Source organism: Rhea pennata, chromosome 27, assembly GCF_028389875.1.
Source record: "Rhea pennata isolate bPtePen1 chromosome 27, bPtePen1.pri, whole genome shotgun sequence".
Taxonomy (NCBI): Eukaryota; Metazoa; Chordata; class Aves; order Rheiformes; family Rheidae; genus Rhea; species Rhea pennata.
In genome coordinates, this window is record NC_084689.1 from 2,571,714 (window position 1) to 2,596,947 (window position 25,234).

The window sequence follows — 25,234 nt, forward strand, 5'->3', positions numbered from 1 at the left end:
TGGGTGTTCCAGAAATCTTACTGATGTCTGTTTGCTTCCGTTTCTGAATTCTGAGGTCTTAGATTGAAATTTCATAACCAGAAAGTGGTTACCAAAAAATGTTTCCAAGTATATTTTCAGTTTACTTCCATTTTATCCTTCTGCAGTTGATAGGTGAAGGAGTGTGTTTAGAGATGGGGAAAGTCAGTATCTTGCAGTTCAGGAAGGTAGATTTGATGGTAGAGGGCTAAAAAAAATGGCAATGCTTGATTTTTTTGTTTATGTAACAATACTGTGTATTAAGGGACTCTCTTACCCATGTCCAACCCTGCAACCCTGTTGCTCCTTCTCCCATTTTTCCTGAATGGTCTTCACTTAGGAGCAGAATCTGTGCTCTTGAGGCCTTTGAATGCAGGGCAAATTTCAGGTCTTGCATTCCATCCAATATATTCACCGTCCTTTTCTCCACTGCTTACGTGGACAGTCGTGGTCCATCAGGGCTGTACTGAGGGAGGAAGTGCCCAGAGTTCATCACTGGTTTCAAGTTACCATATAGCACTTAGCAGCAAACTGACCATGCTGATGCTCACTTTGCTGAGGGAGTGTTGAGTACTGGGCACAGCCCTTTGCCTAATAGTACAAAATTACTAGGAAAAATTCATTCAGAATGCAAGCTTTAAATCTTGTTACCTACCTAGTTTGTTTCTGCTGTAAGGGTCAACTCACTTGGATGTAATCCATGGTGAGACAAGGCTTGACAATCTTTATTTCAGCATGCTAGTATAACCAGTTCTGTGAGCTCCAACAAATGTGAATAAGTTTACAAGGTGATTTTTTTGTCAATTTTGTAAACAAGTTCAAATGAAGTTTACCTGGTGCACGTGTGTATCTGCTGTGTTACTCATTTTTGCATGAACTCAGTTTCTCTACTTGATTTTCCTAACTGCCTTACCAAATTTGCTATTCTAATCCTAAGATCTTAATATACTGGCATCTCTTTTCAATGAATGACATGAAATGGCTCATCTGTGAATCTCTGGGGAATTGCTGTTAGCTGAAGCTCCTACTTTTCATAGGCGCATTAACACGACATAGAAATGCCTTTTGAAGGAGCGCATGGAAGAAATAGGCAGTAGAGCCCTCTCCTCCTTGCCAGGTACTCATCCGTCTTTTAATATACCTAGCACTGCGTGTTTCCTGAGCTAGTTTCAAAGGCCGGGAGCAACCGTCGCTGTGAGTACGTGAGGGTTTGGTGCCTGGAGGCGGCCTCCAGCAGCAGCGCTGCCTTGTGGCCTGCTCTCTAACGGGCTGCTTGGGCTCCGAGACCGGCTCAGGAAACAGCCCGGGTGCGTGTGTTAACCCCCGTTCTCCCGGGGCTTGTGTCTAACGGGTTGTTTTAACCCATCCTCTCACCTGACCCCCACCCCACCCCCGCCCCGGGCTGCGCTAGGCTAAGGGGGAGGAACGCTCAAAGCGGCGTTTGCTGAGGGCTCCGGATTAAAGAGGTAACAGGCCTGAAATGAGGGTGGCGGGTGGGGGGGACACAGGCGGCGGCCGCGGGGCCGGCGCGGACGCTGAGCGCGGCGGCGCCTCCCGCCCCTCAGGAGCCGGCGCGCGGCGCTAACGCCCCCCCCCCCCCCCCCCCCGGCCCAACAGCCGCCCCGCGCAGCGGAAGTGACGCGCGACGGGCCGCCTCCTGCCGGCCCCCGTAGCCTCGCCCCCAGGAAGCGACGCGCTGGCGCGGTGACGTCGGCCCGGCTGCCGGGCGGCGCAGGCAGCCATGGCGGCCCCGCTGGCGGCGGGGGGCGGCGGCGGCGGCGGCGCGGCGGCGGCCACGGCGCGGCGGGGGCGGGGGCCGGCGCTGCGCGAGGGCGCGCGGGTGTCTGCGCTCTGCCTCGCCTGGTACGGGCTGAGCGCCGGCGGCAACGTGGTGAACAAGCTGCTGCTCGGCGGCTTCCCGCGGCCCGTCACCGTCTCGCTCTTCCACATCCTGGGGCTGTGCGGGCTGCTGCCGCCGCTGCTGCGCGCCTGGCGGGTGCCGCCCGCCGGCCCGGCCCAGCTGCCGCCCCGCGCCTACCCGCGCTACATCCTGCCGCTCGCCTTCGGCAAGTACTTCGCCTCCGTGTCCGCCCACGTCTCGCTCTGGCGGGTCCCGGTCTCCTACGCGCACACAGGTGAGGACCGGCGGGGTCTGGGGCCGTGTCCCGCGCCCGGTGGGTGCTTGGGGGGGGCGGGGACACGACCCGGTGCCGTGTCCCGGGCCCGGTGCGTGTGTGGGGAGGGGGCCGGTGCTGTGCCCCGCGCCCGGTGGGTACTTGGGCGGGTGGGGGGTTTGGACACGACCCGGTGCCGTGTCCCGGGCCTGGTGCGTGTGTGGGGAGGGGGCCGGTGCCGTGTCCTGGGCCCGGTGGGTCCTTGGGGGTTGGACACGACCCGGTGCCGTGTCCCGGGCCCGGTGCGTGTGTGGGAAGGGGGCCGGTGCTGTGTCCTGGGCCCGGTGGGTACTTGGGGGGGTGGGGGGTTTGGACACGACCCGGTGCCGTGTCCCGGGCCCGGTGCGTGTGTGAGGAGGGGGCCGGTGCAGTGTCCTGGGCCCGGTGGGTCCTTGGGGGTTGGACACGACCTGGTGCCGTGTCCCGGGCCTGGTGCGTGTGTGGGGAGGGGGCCGGTGCTGTGTCCCGGGCCCGGTGGGTGCTTGGGGGTTGGACATGACCCGGTGCTGTGTCCCGGGCCCGGTGCGTGTTTGGGGGGGGGCCGGTGCCGTGTCCCGGGCCCGGTGCGTGTGTGGGGAGGGGGCCGGTGCTGTGTCCCAGGCCCGGTGGGTGCTTGGGGGTTGGACATGACCCGGTGCCATGTCCCGGGCCCAGTGCCTGTGTGTGTGCGGGGTGGTGGTGCCGTGTTCCGGCAGGGGACGGCCCTGCGTGGGCCGAGGTGGTGGGGACTGTTCCGCACACCCTCCCCTGGCCACGCTCCCCGGCTGCCCTGAGCACGTAACAGGACCGAGCTGATCTTCGATTCCCCCTTGAAACTTTCTTCCCGTTCTCAGTAAAAGCGACGATGCCGATATGGGTCGTTCTTCTGTCGAGGATCATAATGAAGGAAAAGCAGACGACGAAGGTGCGGATGGGTTTGCTGATGTTTTTTCTGTTTCTGGTGCCTGTGTTGTGCTTTGCTGGCGGGCATGAGGAAAGCTTTGGTTTTGGTCACCTGGGTGAATTTTGTGATGTAACCGCAAGATTGTGCAACTTCTGTGTGTTCCTTTCATCCTAACTGCAAACGTCAAGAAACGCTGCCTAAACGCAGTGAGCAAGGTCGTGCTGTCCTGCCTGTGTTGGGATGGTTCTGGTGTAGATTGGAGTCATTTAGTCTCCTCAAGCTGTAGCAGTGGCCAGGTTGATCCAGCGTACTGCTAATAATGCCAAGGTCGCAGGTTCGATCCCCGTACGGGCCACTCGTGTGAGGGTTGGACTAGACGATCTCTAGAGGTTCCTTTCAACCTTACTGATTCTATGAATCCCGATTCTGTTGCTATATTCTTCCTCTCCATCCCCCCAAATCAACAGTATGTGTGAACTCGGTTAAAATGAAAACGTTTAGACGTCAGCTCTTCTTTTCTGCCTCCCTTTCAGGTATATTTATCTCTGATCCCCATCATAAGTGGTGTCCTGTTGGCCACAGTCACTGAACTTTCGTTTGACATGTGGGGACTCATCAGTGCACTTGCTGCTACGCTTTGTTTTTCACTCCAGAACATCTTCTCAAAAAAGGTAATAGTTCTGCTATTCTTACTATTGGTCAGTAACATCATCTTTCAGAGGGCTAGTATGCATTTTCCAGTACAGATTTTTTTAGTTTTAGTTTTTGTTTTGTTTTTTTACAGTGGTGCTTTATAGTCAGAGGATCACAAAATAATTTTTGTCTATTTTGTTAGCTCATTTTCTACAGCTCTTCTTACGTGTAGCAGTGTTATACTGAAAATTGGCCAGAACTCGGAGTTTATCCTGAGCCTTTTCTTTATTCCTTGGCATGGATTTTTTTTTTGCTTCTGGTGACAGTTAGATAGTTCTTAAGTTTAATGATTCATTTGAAAGCTTCTATTTGTCTTGCTGTGTCAGATCCTTTCTTTGTAGTCAGTGTCAACACAGGGCACTACTTGAAATCTTTGGAACAGAAAGGCAAAGATAAAATGTGTGTCTTTAAATGCATTTAGTCATAAAAATATTTTTCATTTGTAGAGCATTGTAAATGTATTAATGTTGATGTCATCATTAATGTTAAATGTCATCATGTTAATGCTGAAAGACTTACCAGTCGAGAAATCATTGTTCTTCAAATAGGCACCTGTATTGTTTTAGTGATCTTTACAGCAAATTCACACTGCAACAGTATTTGCTTATTCTCATAGCACATCTGTTTGTTGTCTGAAATTGTTATGTGGCTCCTGAATTTCTGGTATGTGGGCAGTAATAGAAGAGGGGATGTTTGTGATGTTTTTCATCAGGTGTTAAGAGATTCACGAATACATCATCTTCGGTTGTTGAACATACTTGGATGTCATGCTGTGTTCTTCATGATCCCAACGTGGGTTTTGGTAGATCTTTCCTCCTTTCTAGTAGAGAATGACTTGGTAAGTCTTTGGCAAATGTATTTGGGAATCTCTTCTGTATTAAAAAAAAAATACCTTAACCAACAAAGTGCATTTCAGTGTAGTTCCATGTCAGCACGGAAGGAACTGTTGCGAAACATCTATGAACTGTTTCACAAAATAATATAAAAAAGATAGCATAGCATTTACCATAAGAGTTTGTGTCCGAATTAGGAGACTTAGCTTACGTGGCAGCACAAGTCCCAGAAATTAGCAACTAGAGACTGGAGCCCTGAAAAGTTATTCCAGATTATTTGCATGCTAGAATGCACGTAACAAGTGTGTAGAGAGATATTTTCTTATAATCAGCAGTTGCACAATGTAACGTCAAGCCTCTTAACTCTAGACAAATTGCAGATGCTCTTCCTATCAAAAAGCAGGTAAGAAATGACTCATATTAGATCTGTGTTTCTGTATGAAAGTTTCTTTGTCTCTTATCTGAAGCCTGAGATAAACTTTTTTCTTGTAATGTTTGTCTTTATGACAGAGCACAATGTCTCACTGGTCCTGGACCTTAATGCTGCTTATAATCAGTGGATTCTGTAATTTTGCCCAGAATGTCATTGCCTTCAGTATTCTTAACTTGATCAGCCCATTAAGTTACTCTGTTGCAAATGCCACAAAAAGGATCATGGTCATCACAGTTTCTCTTATAATGCTTCGAAATCCAGTTACCAGCACCAATGTCCTTGGAATGATGACAGCTATCTTAGGGGTATTCTTGTATAACAAGGTAAGTGGTGGATTTGGCATTTTGTTTTATTTTTCAGGAAACCCACATGGAACAATAATTTTCATGCACTGCTCGTATTTAGTAACTTTGAATCATTTCTTCCAAAACAAGTTGACAATTAGCAGAATAAAAATGGAGAATGCATGGCATAAAGCTTCCTTGCAGAGGAAGGTATTGCCTAAGCTCAGTACTTAGCTAAGTATTCAGGTGCTTGGGTCAGGGCAGTTGTTAGCTCTCTAGTGAATTTTTATTTTGATCTTAATATTTTGTTGAGAAATTAATATTGGGAAAGAAATACTCAAGTCTCTTAGGCCAAATCAGTAAATCTCTGTTTTGCTCATCAGAAGAATGAGAATTTTACTGTGAGTCACAAATACTTTAAGATTCTAACAAGCAGATTATGGTGTAACTGTAAAAGTGCATAATTTTTCTAGGTATAGAATATCGTAGGTGATAATTCCAGGAAAACATATTCTTTCTTTCTTTCCCAGACAAAATACGATGCAAATCAAGAGGCAAAGAAGCAGCTCCTTCCAGTTACAACTGGAGACCTTGTGAATTTGGACCGGCATCGAAGCACTCCTGAGAAGTCTCAGAATGGACTTGTGGCATTTGCACAACATGGAGACTATCAGTATGGTCGAGCCAATGTCTTAACAGACCACTTCCAGTATAATCGACAAAACTATCCAACTACCTACAACTTAAATCGTTTTGATATATAGAATCCTGGCAAACAGGTATAGACTGTGATATCAAAGTGTCCCCAACATTATCAGAAACTTTTAGTACATCCGTGAATGTAAAGCCATTTTATCGTGCAGGTTTTGCAGAAGGGAAGATGCATGTGTAGTGAAAGCGGTACAGACCTTTGACTTCTGCTAAGCAGATCTTTAAACATGAAATACTTAGATCTGACACTGGAACTAAATGCAAAGTGTAGCTCTTGTACAGAGATTGTCATGAAATGCAGATACAAAACTTCAGTGTAAAATATCTGCTGTCACTGCTCCTTTTTGGAGTCTGTCAATTGATTATTGTTTTAGCAGCTAAACTGTGGCCAGTACTTTGTTTCCATGCGAATAACTTCACCCTTAATTTGTTCTCTAATATATATTTTAAGGATATTTAGACAAAATTTTCAGAAAAGTGAAACTATGTGCACTTCTGGTTATGAGGAGCTGTCAGTTTGAGAAGAAATGACTTATGTACAATTGCAGACAGGTAGACTTGAATTCATCTTGAGCAAATATGAAACCTCATGTGAGTATTAATTACCTCTATGCCTATGCCTTCAGGAGTGTTTCTGAGTGGACAGTAGAAAGATTGATCCCTTCAATAATATTTTTTCAGGCATAGAGAACCATTTTTTTCTAAAATCATTGTTGTCCCAGTTGCTGTAGATAACAAAACAAAACAGAGCTTGTTTTCTGAATAATGTAGTCCTGTAACTTCAGACATTGCTCTTCCCTGGCAATACAGAAAACACCTTGACAAATAAAGTGTTTGGAACAATGTGATACTTTTTTCACTTGCTTCACACCTGTTCTTACAAAAGTCTTGTGTTGGCTTAAAAATTCAAAGTTTTAAGGTGTTTTCTTCTCATTTTTTTTGCACAAATTATGCTCCTTTATTTCATTCATATTTTATGGAATGCATGGATTTGCATAATCATCATTCTTAATTGTTTCTTAAGTCTGTAATTTTAGTCCCTAATTGTTTTTATAACTTTCTTAATCAGCACTGTTGGAGCTGCTGCGTGCATTTGGCCTGACTTCTACTTTCAGCTGAAGGAGCTTAAATTTTATATCCTTCTCTCTTCCTGCAACTCCTCTAGCTTCAATAGTAAATTGTTAAGAAAAAGTATTTTGAATCAGCAGTAAATATATAATTTATGGGTATTAAGTACTGATTCAGTTAGCATAAATGAAGGTACTTAATTCTAGACAGGTTAACGGTTGGGTGTCAGATACTGCATTTGTGCATGAAAGGAATGAAGACAAGTGAATGTTGGTTTTGCTCATCCAGACTATTATTACTCCTTTAGCAAAGATGACTTTAGGGGCCTTCTTTCCTTAACAGAAAAGTTGTTGTATAGTAAGACTTTGATAGCATATGTATTATGTTTTTACTAGAGAGGTATTAGATACTGGTGACAACATTTATAATGTGGTGCTGTACAAAACACTCCTCTACTTATTTAATGCTTTTAAAATGACTGTTTCCTTGAAGTGAAATGATGATTTGACTCTTTTCTGGTTACTAAAGAATTTATTTTTAAGTGCAAAGTCAACCTGATCTCATTCTTTTGGTTGTCTGTGGAGGTAGTAATGTAGACTGCCTTCCATGATACAGTCCAAAAGAGGAAACGGTCCTTCTAAAACTTTAGAGATGGTTTAAATATGCTACTAATGTTCGTGAGCAGAACTTCTTTGACTTCACTGGAGTTGAATCTGTTCATGCTGGCATGGAACTTGGGCATTTAGGTTAGAAATCTGAATAAATTATTCCCAAACTTGATTAACAGGAAGAAGATTGTGAGGAAGAGCATTTGTTTATATGAAATTGCTTTTGCCATTTCCAGTATTAATTTGTATATTTCTTTTAATGTGGAAAAGTGCAAAATTTGTATTTCTAAGGCTTGCTTCTCAATGTTTAAGTGCTGTTGCATAAATGTAAAAAGGATCTTGCAGACTCTGGATTTGGATTAGATTCTACCTCTGCAAAAGACTGTTGACTTTAGGATGAGACATTTGGGCTCTTTTTTTTTTTTTTCTTTTTTTTTTAAGAGGGGCGAAGTAAGGTGACCAACTGCTTTTAAAGTGAGCTACCTGTAACCTGTTAGACTCCTGCAAAGGCTTGATTTTGTTCTTTGTGCCTCAGTTTCCCATTTGGGAAATGAGTGATTCTTCCCTACCTCAAAGGGGGATGAAACACTAATAAACAATAGCAGCGGGGGCCATCGGGATGCGCAGAAGTACTATGACTTAATCTGAACTTTTTTTGGTATGAGTGCCACTAACATCTGGGTATGCATCTTGAACTATTCCTTAGAAGATAAATAAAGCTCCACACACCTTACTCAGAGCAGAGGCTTGATTGAATAAACGTAGATGGCTTATTTTTTAAGAGATGTAGCCTGATCTTTTTGCGACTCCTTTCCAAGCCGGTGCTGCACACTTAAAACTGTGGCAAGTCTTTGACTCTGCTGCTTCTGGCAGGAGTACGGCCGCAGGTGAGGGCTTTCTGTTGAAAACATCTTGCCCCAGGTCCAGTTTGGGCTTGTAGCTTCACCGTATCTCCAAAACAAAGCTGTTGTACTTAGTGCAGAGGAAAAGGGAACTGACTCAAAATAGGATATCTTATTTAAGACCCAGAGAGTGAGGTCTGGACTTCTCCAGAGACTGCCTGACAGCATTCATGCTCTTCTAGATCAGGTCTATGGTCAATGGGGATAATTTTGTACAATAGAGTATATAATTAAATCAGTTAAGTGAATCGATTACAAGGAGTGGTTTTGCTGAATACCTGAATCTAAGTCCTTAAGCAATATTGCCCACATTCAGGTTAAGAAAGTTTCTGATATTCTTGTAATTTATATTTTGATCTTGGACAGCTACAAGATCGTTTGGCAAAGTGAAACATTTCTTTTAACATGGTTTGTAAATTAATGACATATTTAACTATGTACATAGGTCTGTAGAAAGTATGGAAGCACTGGAATAAAAAGGGCATATCTAGACAATCGTGTATAAGGACCCTGTTATTAAAGTGAAGGGGTTGATTTGTTGGGGTTTTGGTTGTTGTTTTTTTTTTTTACTTGCAGGACATTTTGGGAGTGCCATACATTAGTAATAATGGCCATTTGAGAAAAATCAGATTATTGTTTTGCTGTATGGGTGTGATGCATTATCGGATGTTTTACTTAGACTAGAACTAGCCTGATTTGGATGCCATAACTAGTGTCAGGACACTATTGTTGGTATCCTTAGAAATGTTTTAATTTTCACTGTGCATTTATAACATACATGTAAATGTATCACAAAACTGGGGAAATTCTTCCCAAAACAGTCCTGGGTAGTTCTAGAAATATCAGTGTGAGAGAAACCAATTTCTCCCTACTACATGTAGTTTTTTTTGTTAATAGCTCTTCAAAGTATTTGATGCTCTTTGAAGATCTCTTGAAAATGTTTCACCTTCAGACTCAATTTTAGTACTCTGTAGTCATTAGAACATCTTTTCCATTTTGTAAAATCCTCCTCCCTTTTTTTTTGATACCTAAATACCAAATAAAATTGAGGCAATACTTAGGAGTGCGGTGATTTGTAAAACTAGTGTTGGGAATTTTGGGTGAACTCATGCTGATTCCTGAAACTCAAGACCTTTTCTTTCTAATGTGTATTCTAAGCTGCATTTTTCTGATGTAGCATTTTAAAGCAGAAAAGAATTCTGCCATGTCACTATTTGTGAAAAAGGTGCAATATAAATAAAAGGAGTTTTGTTTTTCTAAGGCTTCCATTTCTGAAACATACTGTAAACGGTTAAAAATAATTCTGAGATACTTTTGTGGTGATGGTATGAGCTGGTAAAGCAATCTGTAAATCCTGAGATTGCAGATGTTTTATGTAGATAGTCAAGTGCAAATATGCAGGTGGCAGTCACCTCCTATCCTTTTTTGTTTTGTTGGTACTTTATTGGTTGATGTGACTATGGGTGGTTTTACAAAAAAAAAACACAAAAAACAGAAAACAACAACCCCGTATCATATGAAATCTGGCACTTGAGCAAACGCACACTCTTGTATTGGTTTTTTGTTCTTATTTCAATTGTGTTCTGTAAAATTCAGTATGTTTCTTAGTCCGATTGCCGGTGATGCACCTCTCCAGCCTGTCCGTGTTACTCCTGAAACTGGTGTTCCTGTATAGGATGACGGGAAAAAATTGCATTGGTGATTTTTGGATAAACTGTGACTCTTTCTGTCTAAAGTAAGAGTGTTCAGATGGCTTTGGTGGACACCTCAGGTCACTAGGCTTCTGGGCACTTTGTGGATAAGCTATTGCTGCGTGCTGCGGAACATGGAAGCCCAAAGGACAGCAGCATGAGCACCAGCGTGCAAAGCACAGATGTTTTTGCTGGGGTAGAGGGCAACATTACAAATTTGGAAAGGTTTCTTTCTTTTAAGAGTGAGCTAATCTGGTCATCTAGGGTATGTGTTATTTTCCAGGACTGCAGAGTGACGTAGGATCATGCTGACTCTGTGTTTTTTTGTTTTGGGGGTTTCTTTTCCACTTGTATCTGGATACATGCAAACATCCATTTTCTTTCTGAGTTTTTATATTCTGTAGATAATATAGTGGGGTCTTCATGGTATATCTTGTTAAAAATAAAAAGCTCTACTTTTTTTGTGAGGATGTCTTTGGCTGTCATCTGTGTGACTGGAAATACTGCAAAGTGTAGTTTAATGCTGAAAACTTAAGAGAGGGATCACAGCTCCAGGTAAGCACGGAGGAGAAGCGTTAGGATAGCAGGGTTTGCTTTTGGCCACGGGTGACTCCCCAATGATCGCTTCCTTTTCTAAGGTCAATTTTCCTAGTATGTTAAATAACACCCAAGCGATTTGGGCCCCACGTTGAGCTTTTGGTCTCCAGTTCTCGTGAACTGGTCCTCGAGCGTTTTTCTGGAGCTGTGTGACGCGGCAGAGCTGAGCGGTTCTCTCCTTGCTTTGCACCCCTGACCCAGGCTGCGAAGCTGAGCGCCTTGGGCCGTCGCCTTCAAGGGGACAGGAGCCAGGGGCAGGAGCCAGCGTCGTCGGGAACGCGAGGCGGCTCTGATCCCACTTTGAAAGACGATGAAATGCTCCCGCATCACGGGCTGGAAGCTCGGGGCGCCGCAAGGAAGGCTGAGGTAAGGAGCAGGGGCAATCCGAGCGCTTTTCCCTTTCGGCAACCGAACCGCCGTCAGCGGAGGCGGGAAAGGCGCTGAGGGCAGCGGCGATGGCGGCCGGGGGGGGGGGGGAGGGGGGGGCGCGGGCCCGGCGGCACGTGCGGCGCGCCTGCGCGCCCGCCTCCGCCCGCCGTCTCCATAGCGACGGAGCCGTAAAGCGCGGCCGCGCCCGGCGTCTCGCGGCACTTCCGGCCGGTGAGGCCTAGCAGCAGGAGCGGTGGTGGCGGCGGCGGTGGCGGCGGCGCCCCGTTGCCCGCCGCCATGGAAATGCCGCTGCCGCCCGACGGTGAGCGCGGGGCTGGGCCTGGGGGGCCGGGGGAGCCGGGGCGGGGGGGAGCGGGGCGGGGCGGGCGGCGGCGGCGGCGGCTGACGGCGCTGCCTCCCCGCAGACCAGGAGCTGCGGAATGTCATCGACAAGCTGGCGCAGTTCGTGGCGCGGAACGGGCCCGAGTTCGAGAAGATGACGATGGAGAAGCAGAAGGAGAACCCCAAGTTCTCCTTCCTCTTCGGCGGCGACTTCTACGGCTACTACAAGTACAAGCTGGCGCTGGAGCAGCAGCAGCGTGAGTGCGGCCCGCGGGCGGGCAGGGCCGCGGCGGTCCCCCCCCCCCCCCCTCCCCCTTCCCCGGCGGGTACCGGAGTCTTTTTCCCCTCCCGGCCTCGTTTGCAACCTCCTCCCGCCTCCAGGCGCTCGGCGGAGCCCCGCCGACGGCTCTTCACCCTGCTCCTCCCCCCCCCAATTCGTGGAGTTTGGGGAGGAAGGCCGCTGTGCCCTCCCAAGCTGGGTGGCCCACCACAGCGACCCCTCCGAGGAGCAGGCCTCGAGGTGGGATGTACCTCCCTAACACGTGCGAGGAGCTGCTGCCTTCCCTCTTCCCACCACACTGTCCACCCTCAGCTCCTTGTTTTTCATTTGCATGTTAAGCACTTAAGCAGAAATTGCTGATCTGTTTTGGAACCAGCAGTGTGTTCACCCGTAGGCTCGTGGTAGTGGGTTTCTCTTTGATGCTCACTTTGAAAGTTTACTTTCTCTGACAGTGTTGTGCAAGCAAAGTCAAGACATTGAGGCTACTGCGCAGATCCAGCCGCTGCCACAGCAGTCTCTCCCACCAGCTGCGCCTATCCCAGCCCCTCAGGGAACTCCTTCGGTGGAGGAGCTTATCCAGCAGAGTCAGTGGAACCTCCAGCAGCAGGAGCAGCATCTTCTTGCTATGAGACAGGTCAGTTTAGCATAAGCTGTCACCTGGTTTGTTGTAGACTACTGGTGGCTGTGCAAAGGGGTAGGAACGCTTTCTTCAGACTGGTGGTGGTGGCACTGTATGTTGGCGAGGAGAAAGAGGGGGTTTTGCTCTGTTTATTTCTGTTCTGTGGATATTGCCGTAATCTCCTTAGAAGAGATGCGTCTGATGCATTTGTAAATTTGATCCTTGATACAGCAATTTATTAGTTGTAATGAAAACTCTTGTTGGCTTGCACAGAGTGGAATAAATGGTGATTGCTCTGATCTTTATTTGATGCTGAAGCTTGCTAGAATTGCAAGACATTCCAGCTTGCAGCACTCTGAGGAGAATTCTAATTGGGGTGGGGTGGCACTGTGTTCTTGAATTGGTTGTCTTACAGACTGCATTCTGCTTTGGGAGGTATCAAATTGAAGAATTTCCAGAGAAAGGGAGTTCGTGTTGATTGTGCTGTGCATTTAGCATCTAGCTGCAGTTATCAGTTGTTTCATGATGGAGAGATTTAGGAGGCAGTGAATAGTGAATAGTTTTTCTGTTGTGAATAGTTTTTCTGTTCAAGAGTGAGAAGAGTCTCTTCTCAAGAATAACCAATCAAAGTGTGTTTATACATGGTTGTGTTACATGCTAAGGGTCTTGGTCTTTGAGAACAGAATAACTGCTTATGGTTAAGAGGACAGGAATACATCAGGTTAGTTCTTTAAAGGAATATTGGATGTGATGTAATTCCCCTTTTTTCAGGAACAAGTTACATCAGCAGTAGCCCTTGCAATTGAGCAGCAAATGCAGAAAGTTTTAGAGGAAACCCAGTTAGATATGAATGAATTTGACAACTTGTTGCAGCCGATAATTGACACGTGTACAAAAGATGCAATCTCAGTAAGTAAATATCCTTGCATAACTTACATATCAGTTCTGTTCCTGTCTTTGCAGGAGATATGCTACTATGAATACAACACTAGGAAGGATGTGTAGGGCTTTACTTGTACAAAAGGCCATCTGAGGGGTTTCATTTCAGTTGCAATTGCTTTTTCTTATGTTAGCTGTTGCTGACTCCATACATTGACTACTTTGCTTGTGTTCAGCTGCTTAGAGGATGATGTCAGTCCATAAACTGGAGAAGAGGTTCTTCCCAAGAAACTGTGGGAGTGGAGGGAGTCAGCTTACACTAATGAAAAAGAGATCACTCCCTAACTTCAAATATGTTGGGCTACCAATTTTAATGTCGCGCTGGGATTTAGGATAAAGTAGATTAAAGTAACTACTGATTATAAAGAAATAGGACAGAAATTACCCTCAAAATAGGCAAGAAAAATTAAACCCCAATCATGGAGCAAGTGATTTAAGTGATCTAAAGCTGAACTGTTAATCTACAACTGTTGTAGATTAAGTACAAATTGAATTTTGAGACTATATGATTAAAACCAGCAACGTTATTGTATGGTACATTAGAGGACAGCTGTTAAAGAAATCTTTTCCTTCTTGCAGTTATTTCAGTTTTAGGAAGTCCATAGGATGCAAGTACATCAGACTAACTTAAGATATTTTAAAATTCATTTTTTAAGGCTGGCAAAAACTGGATGTTTAGTAATGCGAAGTCTCCTGCACACTGTGAGCTGATGGCTGGGCACCTGCGAAATCGTATAACAGCAGAAGGAGCTCACTTTGAGCTTCGATTACATTTAATCTACTTAATCAATGATGTATTGCATCACTGGTAAGAATTAAAGTAGTGTTTTCCAATTTGCTGTTTTGATTAATTTGGTGAAATCTCTCTCTTCTAGAGACATTCTTAGTTCATCTAGTCACCTTTTGTTTTTTTTGAAGTATACATATTCATTATTTTAGCAGCTGCCTTAAGGTGTGTATAACTGGTGCAAACAAAGATCCACTGCTTGGATAATTATATTCAGCTTTTATCTACTTTGTGTTTGTTTATTCCAGATAAGGCTGTACAGTAAAAATGTAAAGAACTCTCTCTGTATTTGTGTGAATCCCCCTACTTTTGGTACAGTGCAGATTAGGAGGAGTTGAATATTACAGTGCTGTTAGTGTTCTAGCAAAAGGCAATAACTCTTCTCTGTCCTTTTTCGAAGCCAACGGAAGCAAGCACGAGATCTTCTGGCTGCTTTACAGAAGGTGGTTGTGCCTATATATTGTACCAGTTTTCTAGCAGTAGAGGAGGATAAACAACAGAAAATTGCCAGAGTGAGTAGCTGGTTTTGGTTTAACTGTGCTTTGCTTTCTTAGGTTAGTGCCAGGCAAATTCACAAATATAAGGACAGAAGAGGGCTGCTGTATGGTTGTCTTCCTGTCACAGGATGTATTTTAATTCATGTTTGAATCAGAACTTTAAACAAACAAACAAAAAAAAGTATCTGGGCTTTATGGGCTTTATTTAAAAGTTATCATGATGATGAGAACTTCTGAGTCTTTGGTGGTTCCAAAGACAAATGACTAAATCCTAGGCCTTCTGGCAAAGCTAGAGGCATAAAAATGCTGCACCTTGATTTTTCTTTTATTGTTCATCATTTCTAACAGCCTTTTGCTCTTGCATTTATGCAGCTTCTCCAGCTGTGGGAGAAAAATGGGTACTTTGATGAATCAATTATTCAGCAGTTGCAGAGCCCAGCTCTTGGACTTGGCCAGTACCAGGTTAGCCACAAGAGAAAAGTAACGCTTTCCGTATATAAATATTTGAGAACCAACTTAGGAATGTTTCTGTTTTGAAATATAGATATTATTTTTTCCTTGTTGAAGTTCTTTACAAAGGTTTGCATAAATAATGCAAAACATAACCTTGTTATTTCAAATATTCAGTAATCTGGCTGCTGATACAATCTCAGAAAGTTCGCTGTGACGGCATTGTGGTAGTTACAAATGCAAGTCTGTATTTTACAGCTTGTTTTCCTTTTTATGGAAATGAATAGTTGGTAAAAGAGAAACTAAAGAAAACCATAACTTAAAATTGTATGTACTTAAGCATACAAATTATTATGGCAGCAGGAACTATTCATTTTTAGCATTAATAATGAATGCTGTTGATTTTAGCTGTTCTTGAAAGCTAGCTTTAATACAGACGGTGAATTTTAACCAGCAGAGAACATTTTGTAAATTTTCACATAGATTTATTGTGTAAGTTCCTCTGCCAACAGACTATGCTGCATTTTCATGTATTTCTTGGAAGGGGGTGGAGAATGGTAGAGGAGATTCTGAGTGAGCAGCTAGGACAGCTGCTTCAGCTGCTACATTAACTTTCTGAAAATGTTCTTAATTTAATTTTCTCAGGCAAATCTGATCACTGAATATGCAACAGTCGTACAGCCTGTACAGGTAGCCTTTCAACAGCAGATACAGAACCTGAAAACTCAACATGAAGAATTTGTAAACAGCTTAACGCAGCAGCAGCAGCAACAAATACAAATACCACCACTAGAGAACGAGGTGAAATCAACACCCCCACCTCAGGCCCCCACATCAGCACCAACCACCGCTCCGCCATCTGTTCCAGTTACGCAAGCAGGTAATAACCTGTTCTGGGGACCTGTGCAGAAGTCAGTGGGTGGCAACATTGAGAGATATTTACTGCCTTTTTTTGTAGTGAGCTACTGTGCTATGCTGGTTTGTTTCAGGCAAAAGTCTAAAGCTGCCTGGAGACTTGCAGTTGATACTGTTTGATTCTTGAACTGAAGATGCATATTTTAAACTGAGATCAAAAATCCTCTCTCTCAGTAGCAGTTTTCTGCTGAATAGTGACCATATGCAGGAGAACTCGGATGGAGTAAGCTGTAGCTCTGCTGTAGGTATGCTGGTGTTTTAGAAACTGCTTGCAACCTGGATGCTTATAATTTTCTCCTCTCTGTTTCAGATGATGGTAAATCTCAGCTTCCTCTAGCTGGTTCTACGGAGTATGACACTACGGGGTCTGGAGTGCAAGATCCTGCCTCTGGTGGGCCGCGTGGCCCTGGATCTCATGATCAGATTCCTCCAAATAAACCACCCTGGTTTGACCAGCCTCACCCTGTTGCACCCTGGGGTCAACAACAGGTATTAAACATGGTTTTGAAACAGAGTATAGAGGGAGATGAAAGTTCACCTATTCAGAAAGATAACCTTGGTTGTGGAAGGGTGGTGGCAGTTTGATCTTTTTTTATTCCTTCTCTGAAGTTGCAGTTGTTCAGACCTTGTGTTTGGAGAATCCTTCTCCCCTCTGCATATTGTCTATGGTTCTAGGCAATATTTGGTTTAAAAGATAAGACTATGAAGTAAAGAATGTAGTAAAAACAGTCTCTGACCAGGCTCCTTACCATCACCACCAGGGACCCCCTCATTGTCCTCCATGGAATAACAACCATGAAGGAATGTGGAACGAACAGAGAGATCAAGGTTGGAACAACCAGCGAGAGACGCCTTGGAACAACCAGCCGGATCCTTCTTGGAACAACCAGTTTGAAGCACCATGGAACAACCAGCATGAACAGCCTCCATGGGGTGGGGGTCAAAGGGAACCTCCATTTCGAATGCAGCGGCCACCTCACTTCAGAGGCCCATTTCCTCCACATCAGCAACATCCCCAATTCAACCAGCCCCCGCATCCACATAATTTCAACCGCTTCCCACCTCGCTTCATGCAGGATGATTTTCCACCTCGCCATCCCTTTGAAAGGCCTCCTTATCCTCATCGTTTTGATTACCCCCAGGGGGATTTTCCTCAAGGTAAAGTGTGTACCAGGGCAGGTTTTCTTATGCTGCAATGCTGATTGCCGTTGCAGAATTATTTAGTACTTTGGGGAGATGGCTTATTCCTGGAAGACGATACAGTTTTCGTGAGCAACTGTGAGCTTGGGGGTTTGGGAAGCTGCTGCTGCGTAACTCAGTAAGAAGCACATGGACAATTTGATGCTTCTGTGCTTTTTGAGCCTGCCTTCCCTTATTGGATATGGGTAACAGAAACTGTAATACAGACTCTGGTCAGCATATGAAATAGTTCCCCATCTGTTTTTCTATTTGCAGTATCTAGATGCTAACTGGATGTTCCTTTTCCAAGTAGTTATTTCATTTTTTTAAATCTTAAGCCCAGAGGTGAGAAGCAGTCCCTGCCTGCAGATTTGATTTTCTGCATGTCAGGCTATAGATCAGGACTCTTCAGCTGGATCTTTCATAAACAGAGAAAGTTAGGGAAAGACAGGCTGGAAGCACTTTTTCTTGAGCATACATTCATCCATGTGGAGACACTGGGTTCCCTATATTTTTACTGTAAGAACCTCTAAACCTTAATATCTTGTGCAGTGTGGTTCAGTAGGATCTGGAGAAATGATTCTTTTCTCCAGTTCTCCCTCCCTCCCTCTCTCCTTGTTTGGTATGCCCTCTTGTTGGAATGTGTGGAAGCCTGACACTGCAGTGAGTGGACTGCTTGCCTGGCCTTGGTGGCGAGGATTTGCCTTGCAGGCTTCCTCCAAGTCTGATAAAGTTCTGCCCTGATTTAGTTCCTATTTCATATTCAGAAGTTATGATTAATTTAGAATGATTATTGTCAACATTAAGTCTAAAGGTCCTTGTGGGTCCTTCTGACAAGTTACTTAAAAAGTAATTTTGTTGCCATTTTTGAGCTTAAAATGGCAAAGTAGGAGTTGCTATTTTAAATGTAAAAGATTCTCAGTTCTACAAGTCCAAAAAAGGCTGAAAAACAATGAATTAGAGCTTATGTATTTAAGATTGTGATTAACTTCTGCAACTTTTTTTTTTTTAAGAAACTAATTTTCTTTTGACAGAGTTATGTTAGTGAGTAGGGAGAACAGCTTTTCTTGTCCTGAGGGAATTTAGGTCAAAGCTCAGAAAAGGTACGGTGTTTTGGATTGTAGTGGTGACCTAGATAATTTGTTGATTCAAGTAAAGTTCTTGGAGGCAGGGATCTGCTGAAGGTGGCTAAAATTAATAAAGCAGTGAAGCAGTGACAGCACAGGCTACGCTGAAGTTTTGCTGGACATGAATCAAACAGCACTGTGGGCTGACGACTGGTCGGCGGCTGTAAAGGCTTCCGCTGTAACCCCTCAGTCCTCCTGAGGAGGATATTGATTTCCAGGCTACTGTTTTTCTCTGCATAGTGCAGAGAGCTCAACAGGGTATGCTGACATTCATGGCAAGTGGTTCATCCATCAGTGACTGGGCAGATGTCACTCACCTCTCTATTTTAACAGGGTATTATCTCTGCTGCTTCTCAAAACACCTCTTTAAACAACGTGTTTGCTTGTCACTTATTTCTGTGAGTTAATTTCTGTCATGTTTGCTTATTTATGCATACTGGTTTTGTGTAGAGACAGAACTAGTTGCAGATCTCTTATGCTGGTGCCAAGCTATGATTGTTTGTTCAAGCTTCAGAAATTGAGCATGCTGGTAGCTGCCCTACTGCATCTAAAACCTTTTGGTCTCGGGAATATTTTTGTTGTCGTACTTTTTGACCAAAAAGTATATTCCAAAGCAAACAGTGGCTTAGGTTAAATTTTCCTGTTTTGAGAGTAGTTGCTATAGCCAGAGATGTACTGCAAGTTTTTTGTGAATTTGGACCTGTAACAAGTTCTGGTTCTTCTGTTTTGTTCCTTTTCTTGACCTTCAAGGCTCTAGGTACTGTGATTATATGATTTTTTTTTTTTAGGGTAAATGCACTGTTTGAAGCACTTCTCTCTGATTGCCTTCCTTTCTCTCAAGCTAAAATAAAAACTCCTTACTCCTCCTGCTCTGTGCAGAAATTGGTCCTCCTCATCATCACCCTGGTCACAGATTGCCTCATCCTGGAATCAGCGAGCATCCTCCCTGGGGAGGGCCACAGCACCCTGATTTTGGGCCTCCACCACATGGATTTAACGGGCAGCCTCCTCACATGCGGCGACAAGGCCCCCCTCACATGAACCATGATGATCCCAGTCTGGTGCCAAATGTTCCCTACTTTGACCTTCCTGCTGGACTTATGGCTCCGCTTGTGAAAGTAAGTGCTCGAAATGGGCCCTGGCTAGTTGAGTTAAAAGATTGAAATCCCGTGGTCAGATTTAGGAACAGTTTAACATGGGTATTTATGATTTAAAATCTTTCCATGCAGCAGCTATCAGACAAAGTTGTTGTAGGGTTTCCATTGGTGGGCGGAGGAATGACACAACTGGTGAAAATGGTAACATTTTCAAGTGTTGCATCCCGTTGAAATTCAATTGAGTTCATATGCATGAATGACTAATGTGCTCTTGGAAATCTTACCTGTGTTTTAGAAATTAGTAGCACCCAGTGATTTCCAGATGGGCAGAGGGACTTGGTGTGGCCACTGAGCACTAGTATTGGTGTTCAGAATTCTTTCTACAAAGATTTTTAGTAACACTAATGTGATACATACAAACAAAGAACAACATGGAACAGGAAACGTTCAGCCTCTCTGGAGATGCCAGCTTCTTTGGGGATATATACGTTTCTGCATTCTGTGTTTGAGATAGGTCTCTTCCATCTCGGACTTTGTATTACTACACCAGCTTTTGCCAGGTTTCCATTCAGGCACTGTTATCACAAAGGTGGGTAGATGAGAACTGCATTTTTTCTGCCTGGCGATCCGTTTAATGTTCCAACAGGTGTAGTGCTGGCTTATCTCATAGAAATCAAAATGGTAGTGACAGCACAAGAAAGCATTGGGTCATCTGCAGAATCCTTATTTCTGGACCATGTTTTTATCCAATAATGAAATGTGAGGTCCCTACGCAGTTAAATCTATATTTATCTCTTCAGGTAGCCACCCCATGACACATGACACGAATGTAATTTGTTTTGTTTCCGGCAGCTTGAAGATCATGAGTATAAACCTTTAGATCCTAAAGATATACGTCTTCCACCCCCAATGCCCCCCAGTGAGAGACTACTGGCTGCGGTTGAGGCATTTTATAGTCCACCATCTCATGACAGGCCTAGAAACAGGTAAGAGTAGGTATAGCTAACAATGTGGTAAGGAAAATGCCCTAAGAAGCTGTCTCAAACAAAGAAGTGCCTCTCTCTTCCTTCACCTGTGTCTTGGTTCTACTAATGCTGAAAATGAGTGCTCTTGTTTTATTTTAATCTGCGCACACTGTTTGATCTCACGCTGAGATGTGTGAGAGCTTTTGGCTGAGGCCCTCTGTTCCCTACAAAATCTAGTGGAAGTCCTGAACTTCTCTGTTGACCAAAATAGAATTTTCATAGGTGTTGGTTCTGTGTGGTTGATTTATTGCAGTGAAGGCTGGGAGCAGAATGGCCTGTACGAATTCTTCAGAGCTAAAATGAGAGCGAGGCGGAGGAAAGGTCAGGAGAAGAGAAATAGGTGAGCGATGCTATCTTTTGCCCTCTGATGTGTGCTGTTCATTTGGAAGGTGCTCTTAATACATTAGACTAAATTAGGGAATATCTGTTCAGTGGTGTGCTGATGGAATCACTGACTTTTAACTTGCTCAATTTTTGTCTACTCTATAGGAAATAGTTCTTGCCATGCTAACAGGTTTTCATTAGATTGTCTGCAGAAATACAGTGCCAATGTGTAATCTGAATTTGCAGAAAAGCGTATTTGCATTTCTTATGCGTCTCCTAGGAGTTTCACTGGAGTTGCTTTTCTTCTGTCTATGCAGCGGACATTCTCGATCTCGCAGTCGCTCGAAAAGCCGAGGTCGATCATCCTCTCGGTCCAATTCGCGATCTTCGAAGTCATCTGGCTCCTATTCAAGGTCACGATCTCGCTCTTGCTCTCGGTCACGATCCTATTCACGCTCTCAGTCCAGGTACAGTGCAATGGGCTGAATCTTGGGGGTGAAGAACCCATCAGGGCTGAACAAGGAACCCTGCATTTGCTCTGCAATTTGTGCATCTGATCTCCTGTACTCTCCCTCTCCAGAAGCAGGAGCAGGTCCCGCTCTTCTCATAGCCGCTCACGGTCACGGTCAAGGTCACGATCAAAGTCTTACTCCCCAGGAAGGCGGCGCCGGTCCCGGTCTCGCAGTCCCACTCCTCCGTAAGCATTTGTTTGCTTATTTCGCTTTTTACCTGAACTGTTCAGAAATGTACCATCAAAGATGTTTTCCCGTAACCTGGGGGTATATTAAGCATCTCAACAAATATGACAAAAGAGAAGATAACAAGCAGATTTAGGAACATTACTTGCATGCTGTACATATTTATATAGAGAGAGAACAAAGTTTCTCTGTTGTGGCTGTTTGTTTTAACAAACAGCATGTAGCTATGAAGGTTTCTTACACATTCATAAAAAGGAGGAAAACTCCTCTAAGTATACTGTGTGTTGGGAAAACTATGGTGTTTGACATACCTTGTACTAGGTGCAGGTACAGTGTTTCTGGCACCCTCATAATCTAATAACTTCATATTAAATTACAGTTTATTAGTGAGACTGGAATTAAATTGGATATTAATGTTTAACATAACTTGACTGACTTTGATGTCTCATTGTGTTACAACAGTATGGTTGATTTTTTTATGGTTAACACAATCTTTTTACTTCCTTAGTTCTTCTGCTGGTTTGGGGTCCAGTTCTGGACCTCCTATACCAGAATCAAGACTTGGAGAAGAAAATAAAGGCCATCAAATGCTAGTGAAAATGGGTAAGATAATGTTCTTGAATGTTTTAACTGTGTTTTTTTTTTCTGAATAAAATCTTTCACAAACCAGGAAACAAAAATCAGGCACCCAACTCTTGGATGCAATTTCTCTGATGTTCGTAAGTATGATCCCTTCCAACACCTTCCTGTTCCAAGGTCAGAGTAAGTATATTTTGAGCTGTAAGTATACAGAAGATGGAGCAATGGTGATAATTCCGTTTCTGGGAAGGACACAGAAGACAAGGGCAGAAGTCTGGTATCGAAGAGACCTTACCTATCTGAGGCATTTCATCCTCCTGCAGCATGGATCAGCAGGGTTGGCTGGAAAGACTGGGCTTGCTCTGTTTCCTGCGATTGCCCTCTTAAAGGTTTTTAGTGACAGCGCTGCTTGTAGGCTCCCCAGAATTACTGCATATTAACACTTTTGAAGTAAATGGGACGGTTTGTATGTTGTTTCAGGCTGTCTGTGCCATCCTGCTATATCAAACTCATTTTTGAGCTTGTTTCCAGAGTGTTTATCCGAGCTATCTTGGGTGCTCTTGTTTCTGCTATTAAACTCTGAAGACAATGTTGTGTCCTTTCTGTAGGATGGAGTGGATCTGGTGGATTGGGAGCCAAGGAACAAGGAATTCAGGACCCAATTAAAGGAGGAGATATCCGAGACAAATGGGATCAATATAAAGGAGTGGGAGTTGCATTAGATGACCCTTACGAAAACTATCGAAGAAATAAAAGTTACTCGTTTATTGCACGCATGAAGGCCAGAGATGAATGTAAGTGAATATTGCTAAGCAATTTAAAAATTAACTTTGCAGATTTAACAGCCCTTTTGTCTTATTTAAAAAGGGTTTCACCGTAGACTAAACCCAAATCAAGACCAGTAACTCTTAATTCTTTCTAAAGTAATTAATAAAATAAACCAGCAGGTAAGTAGACATATACTTTGACTAACCCACCATCTTTTTCTTTTCAGGGTTTATTTGCATTATAATTTAATTTCTGGAACGTTAATGTAATTAGCCTGTTCTGTGTAAGCTATATCCTGTCTGTAGTACCAGCAGCCTGTATCTTTTTACCCTATCCTTCAAGAAATAGGGTCAATCTCAAAGGTAATTGTATGGCAGGAGCCGTACTTCAGGTTGGATGGCTGACAAAGCAGGAAGGAGGTCTTTGCGCTTTACATGAAGTCAGGCCACGCTTGTTGTTTTGCCTTGCCCAGCTGCAGGTTTCCTGCTGTTATTGCTGTACCCTGTCAGATTCGGAGCTGGAAATGAATTCACTCTAGCGCAGTTGCAGGAAAGGCTCAGAAAAAGTGGAGGTGTCTCTTTAATAGATGGTGAAGAGGATTCCTTGAATGAGACTTTGCGGGGAATCTGAGTTACGTAGGACACCTATACTTGCCACCAATTAAAAGGAAAAAATTGGATATGCCAAATGGGAAGTCACTTCTGCCTGTGACTGCAGTAGATCTGCGTAATAAAATGGATTCAAACAAAAACCCAGAAGAAAAATTCCTCATGAATAAATCCCTCATTCCATGAAATACTTCAGCCAGCTTAGGTAACTGTGGGATGTGTAAGAACTCTTTTCCCTATTGTTTCAGTGAAATGTGAAACGCAAGACCCTCCACCACCTGAATAAGACTCTGAAGAAAGATGTCTTACATGTTCTGCAGATCATTAAAACTGTATAAATCTGGATTAAAGTCTGGAGGAAGTGACGAATTACTTTTAAAACTATGGTGAAAAATGGAAAGCTATGACATGTACTTCAACACTTGTGGTTTAGTGTTTATAAAGGCCAGTCATTACGATGACATGTCTAGCAAGTTTAAGAATTTCCATTTATTTTGCAGAATTTTTCAATTAGTTAACCATTTTATACTAGAAGTAAACTCTAGTCAAGCCATCCCTGGTCAGAAATTGTGATTCACTCACAATTTTTTGTGATTCCTATGGAATACAAATGTTATCTGATACGGTTCCATGTCTTTAGTTCCATAATGTATGTTTATTTCTCTCAAAAGGCTAATTCTATTTGAAGTGGAGGGGTGCTGCCTTGGGATCAAGTCAGACTGATGCTGAGCAGTGTATCCTAATGTCTAAATGGGGAATGAAGCATCTAATTCCAGTACAGGTGACCTACGAGCACTGTGCAAGCTTGTTAGAACCTACCATACAACTTAACACCCCTACACACCAGCTGCTGCAGTCACAACTGTTCAGAACATGAGGGTTAACTGCTAAAGATGTTCAAACGCTCTAAAGGATGTTCAATGCTTTGTAATGGAAGACATTCTTTAAGCTTTTTATATTTTTGTATATACCCTTTAATAAAAGCTAATTAGTTCAATAGAAGAGAATCAGTTTTCTCTGCTCTGCAAGTTTCTAACAATGAAACGTTCTTGGAAACTTTCTTTAAACTAAATGAGAAAAACCTTTTGTAACTGTTTCGAGACCACCAGCTAAAGATGTTAAGTCCTTACACTGCACTTCCACTCCAGAGGTCTGCTTGGTGGTAACCTCTTCCAGAGTCATTTGTTTGTATAGCAGAAACCCTCTTAAAACCATTCAGTTAATATGGTGAAATATCAGTTTGTTCTAGATCTACTGTAGTTGTGGAACTGTAACTGTCTGTGAATCAGCATACAATACCTGTATGTTATCAACTTGTGAATTTTATTGTTTTGCCTTCCAATAAACACTTTTTTTTAATAAAAATAGAATGGTGGCTCATATTTCAGAGTAAGTAAATTCCAGTACTTCAGCTGTAAGCCCCTCTTATATTGAATTTGTCTTAATTTTGTGTTTAAGTTTTGTTTTGTAGTAGTTTAACAAAGCTAAATTTATATATAACACTGTTTAAATGAGGCACTAAAGTCTGGACAGTGTTCTTATGCTACTATGATGAATGCAATCACAGTAGAAGTTTTAATTTTTACCATGATAAACATGTAAACTATGACGACCTGCACCAGTCCCTTTAGAGAAATGTTTTCCTGGATTGTGTTCTGCTTAACGCTGACTTAATTTGCCTCAAGCCTCTTGGCTATGCCTGTATTGTGTACATTGGTTAAAATTCAGACGTAGGA

General features: G+C 43.6%; 2 protein-coding genes across 5 annotated transcripts; both read left to right on the forward strand.

The window, feature by feature from the left end:
* The first annotated feature begins 1,707 nt into the window (after positions 1–1,707).
* On the forward strand, positions 1,708–9,862 carry SLC35E1 (solute carrier family 35 member E1). The gene is made up of 6 exons (XM_062596387.1): positions 1,708–2,153; positions 3,026–3,096; positions 3,609–3,746; positions 4,481–4,606; positions 5,112–5,357; positions 5,849–9,862. The coding sequence occupies exons 1-6, from the start codon at positions 1,760–1,762 to the stop codon at positions 6,080–6,082; spliced, it is 1,209 nt and encodes a 402-aa protein (XP_062452371.1). The 5' UTR covers positions 1,708–1,759; the 3' UTR covers positions 6,083–9,862.
* Positions 9,863–11,485: 1,623 nt separating this feature from the next.
* On the forward strand, positions 11,486–25,222 carry CHERP (calcium homeostasis endoplasmic reticulum protein). 4 transcript variants are annotated; one of them, XM_062596079.1, is made up of 18 exons: positions 11,486–11,586; positions 11,690–11,863; positions 12,339–12,520; positions 13,277–13,414; positions 14,101–14,252; positions 14,632–14,743; positions 15,101–15,190; positions 15,824–16,058; positions 16,404–16,582; positions 16,855–17,251; positions 19,279–19,517; positions 20,349–20,482; positions 20,775–20,861; positions 21,163–21,312; positions 21,426–21,542; positions 22,052–22,146; positions 22,731–22,916; positions 24,170–25,222. In XM_062596079.1, exons 1-18 carry the CDS (start codon positions 11,562–11,564, stop codon positions 24,172–24,174), a joined length of 2,697 nt encoding a protein of 898 aa, XP_062452063.1. In that variant the 5' UTR covers positions 11,486–11,561; the 3' UTR covers positions 24,175–25,222. The 4 variants fall into 4 exon arrangements, with proteins under 4 accessions (XP_062452063.1, XP_062452060.1, XP_062452061.1 ...); XM_062596076.1 differs by lacking the exon at positions 24,170–25,222 and adding an exon at positions 23,747–24,160; XM_062596077.1 differs by lacking the exon at positions 24,170–25,222 and adding an exon at positions 23,117–23,740.
* The last annotated feature ends 12 nt before the right edge of the window (positions 25,223–25,234 follow it).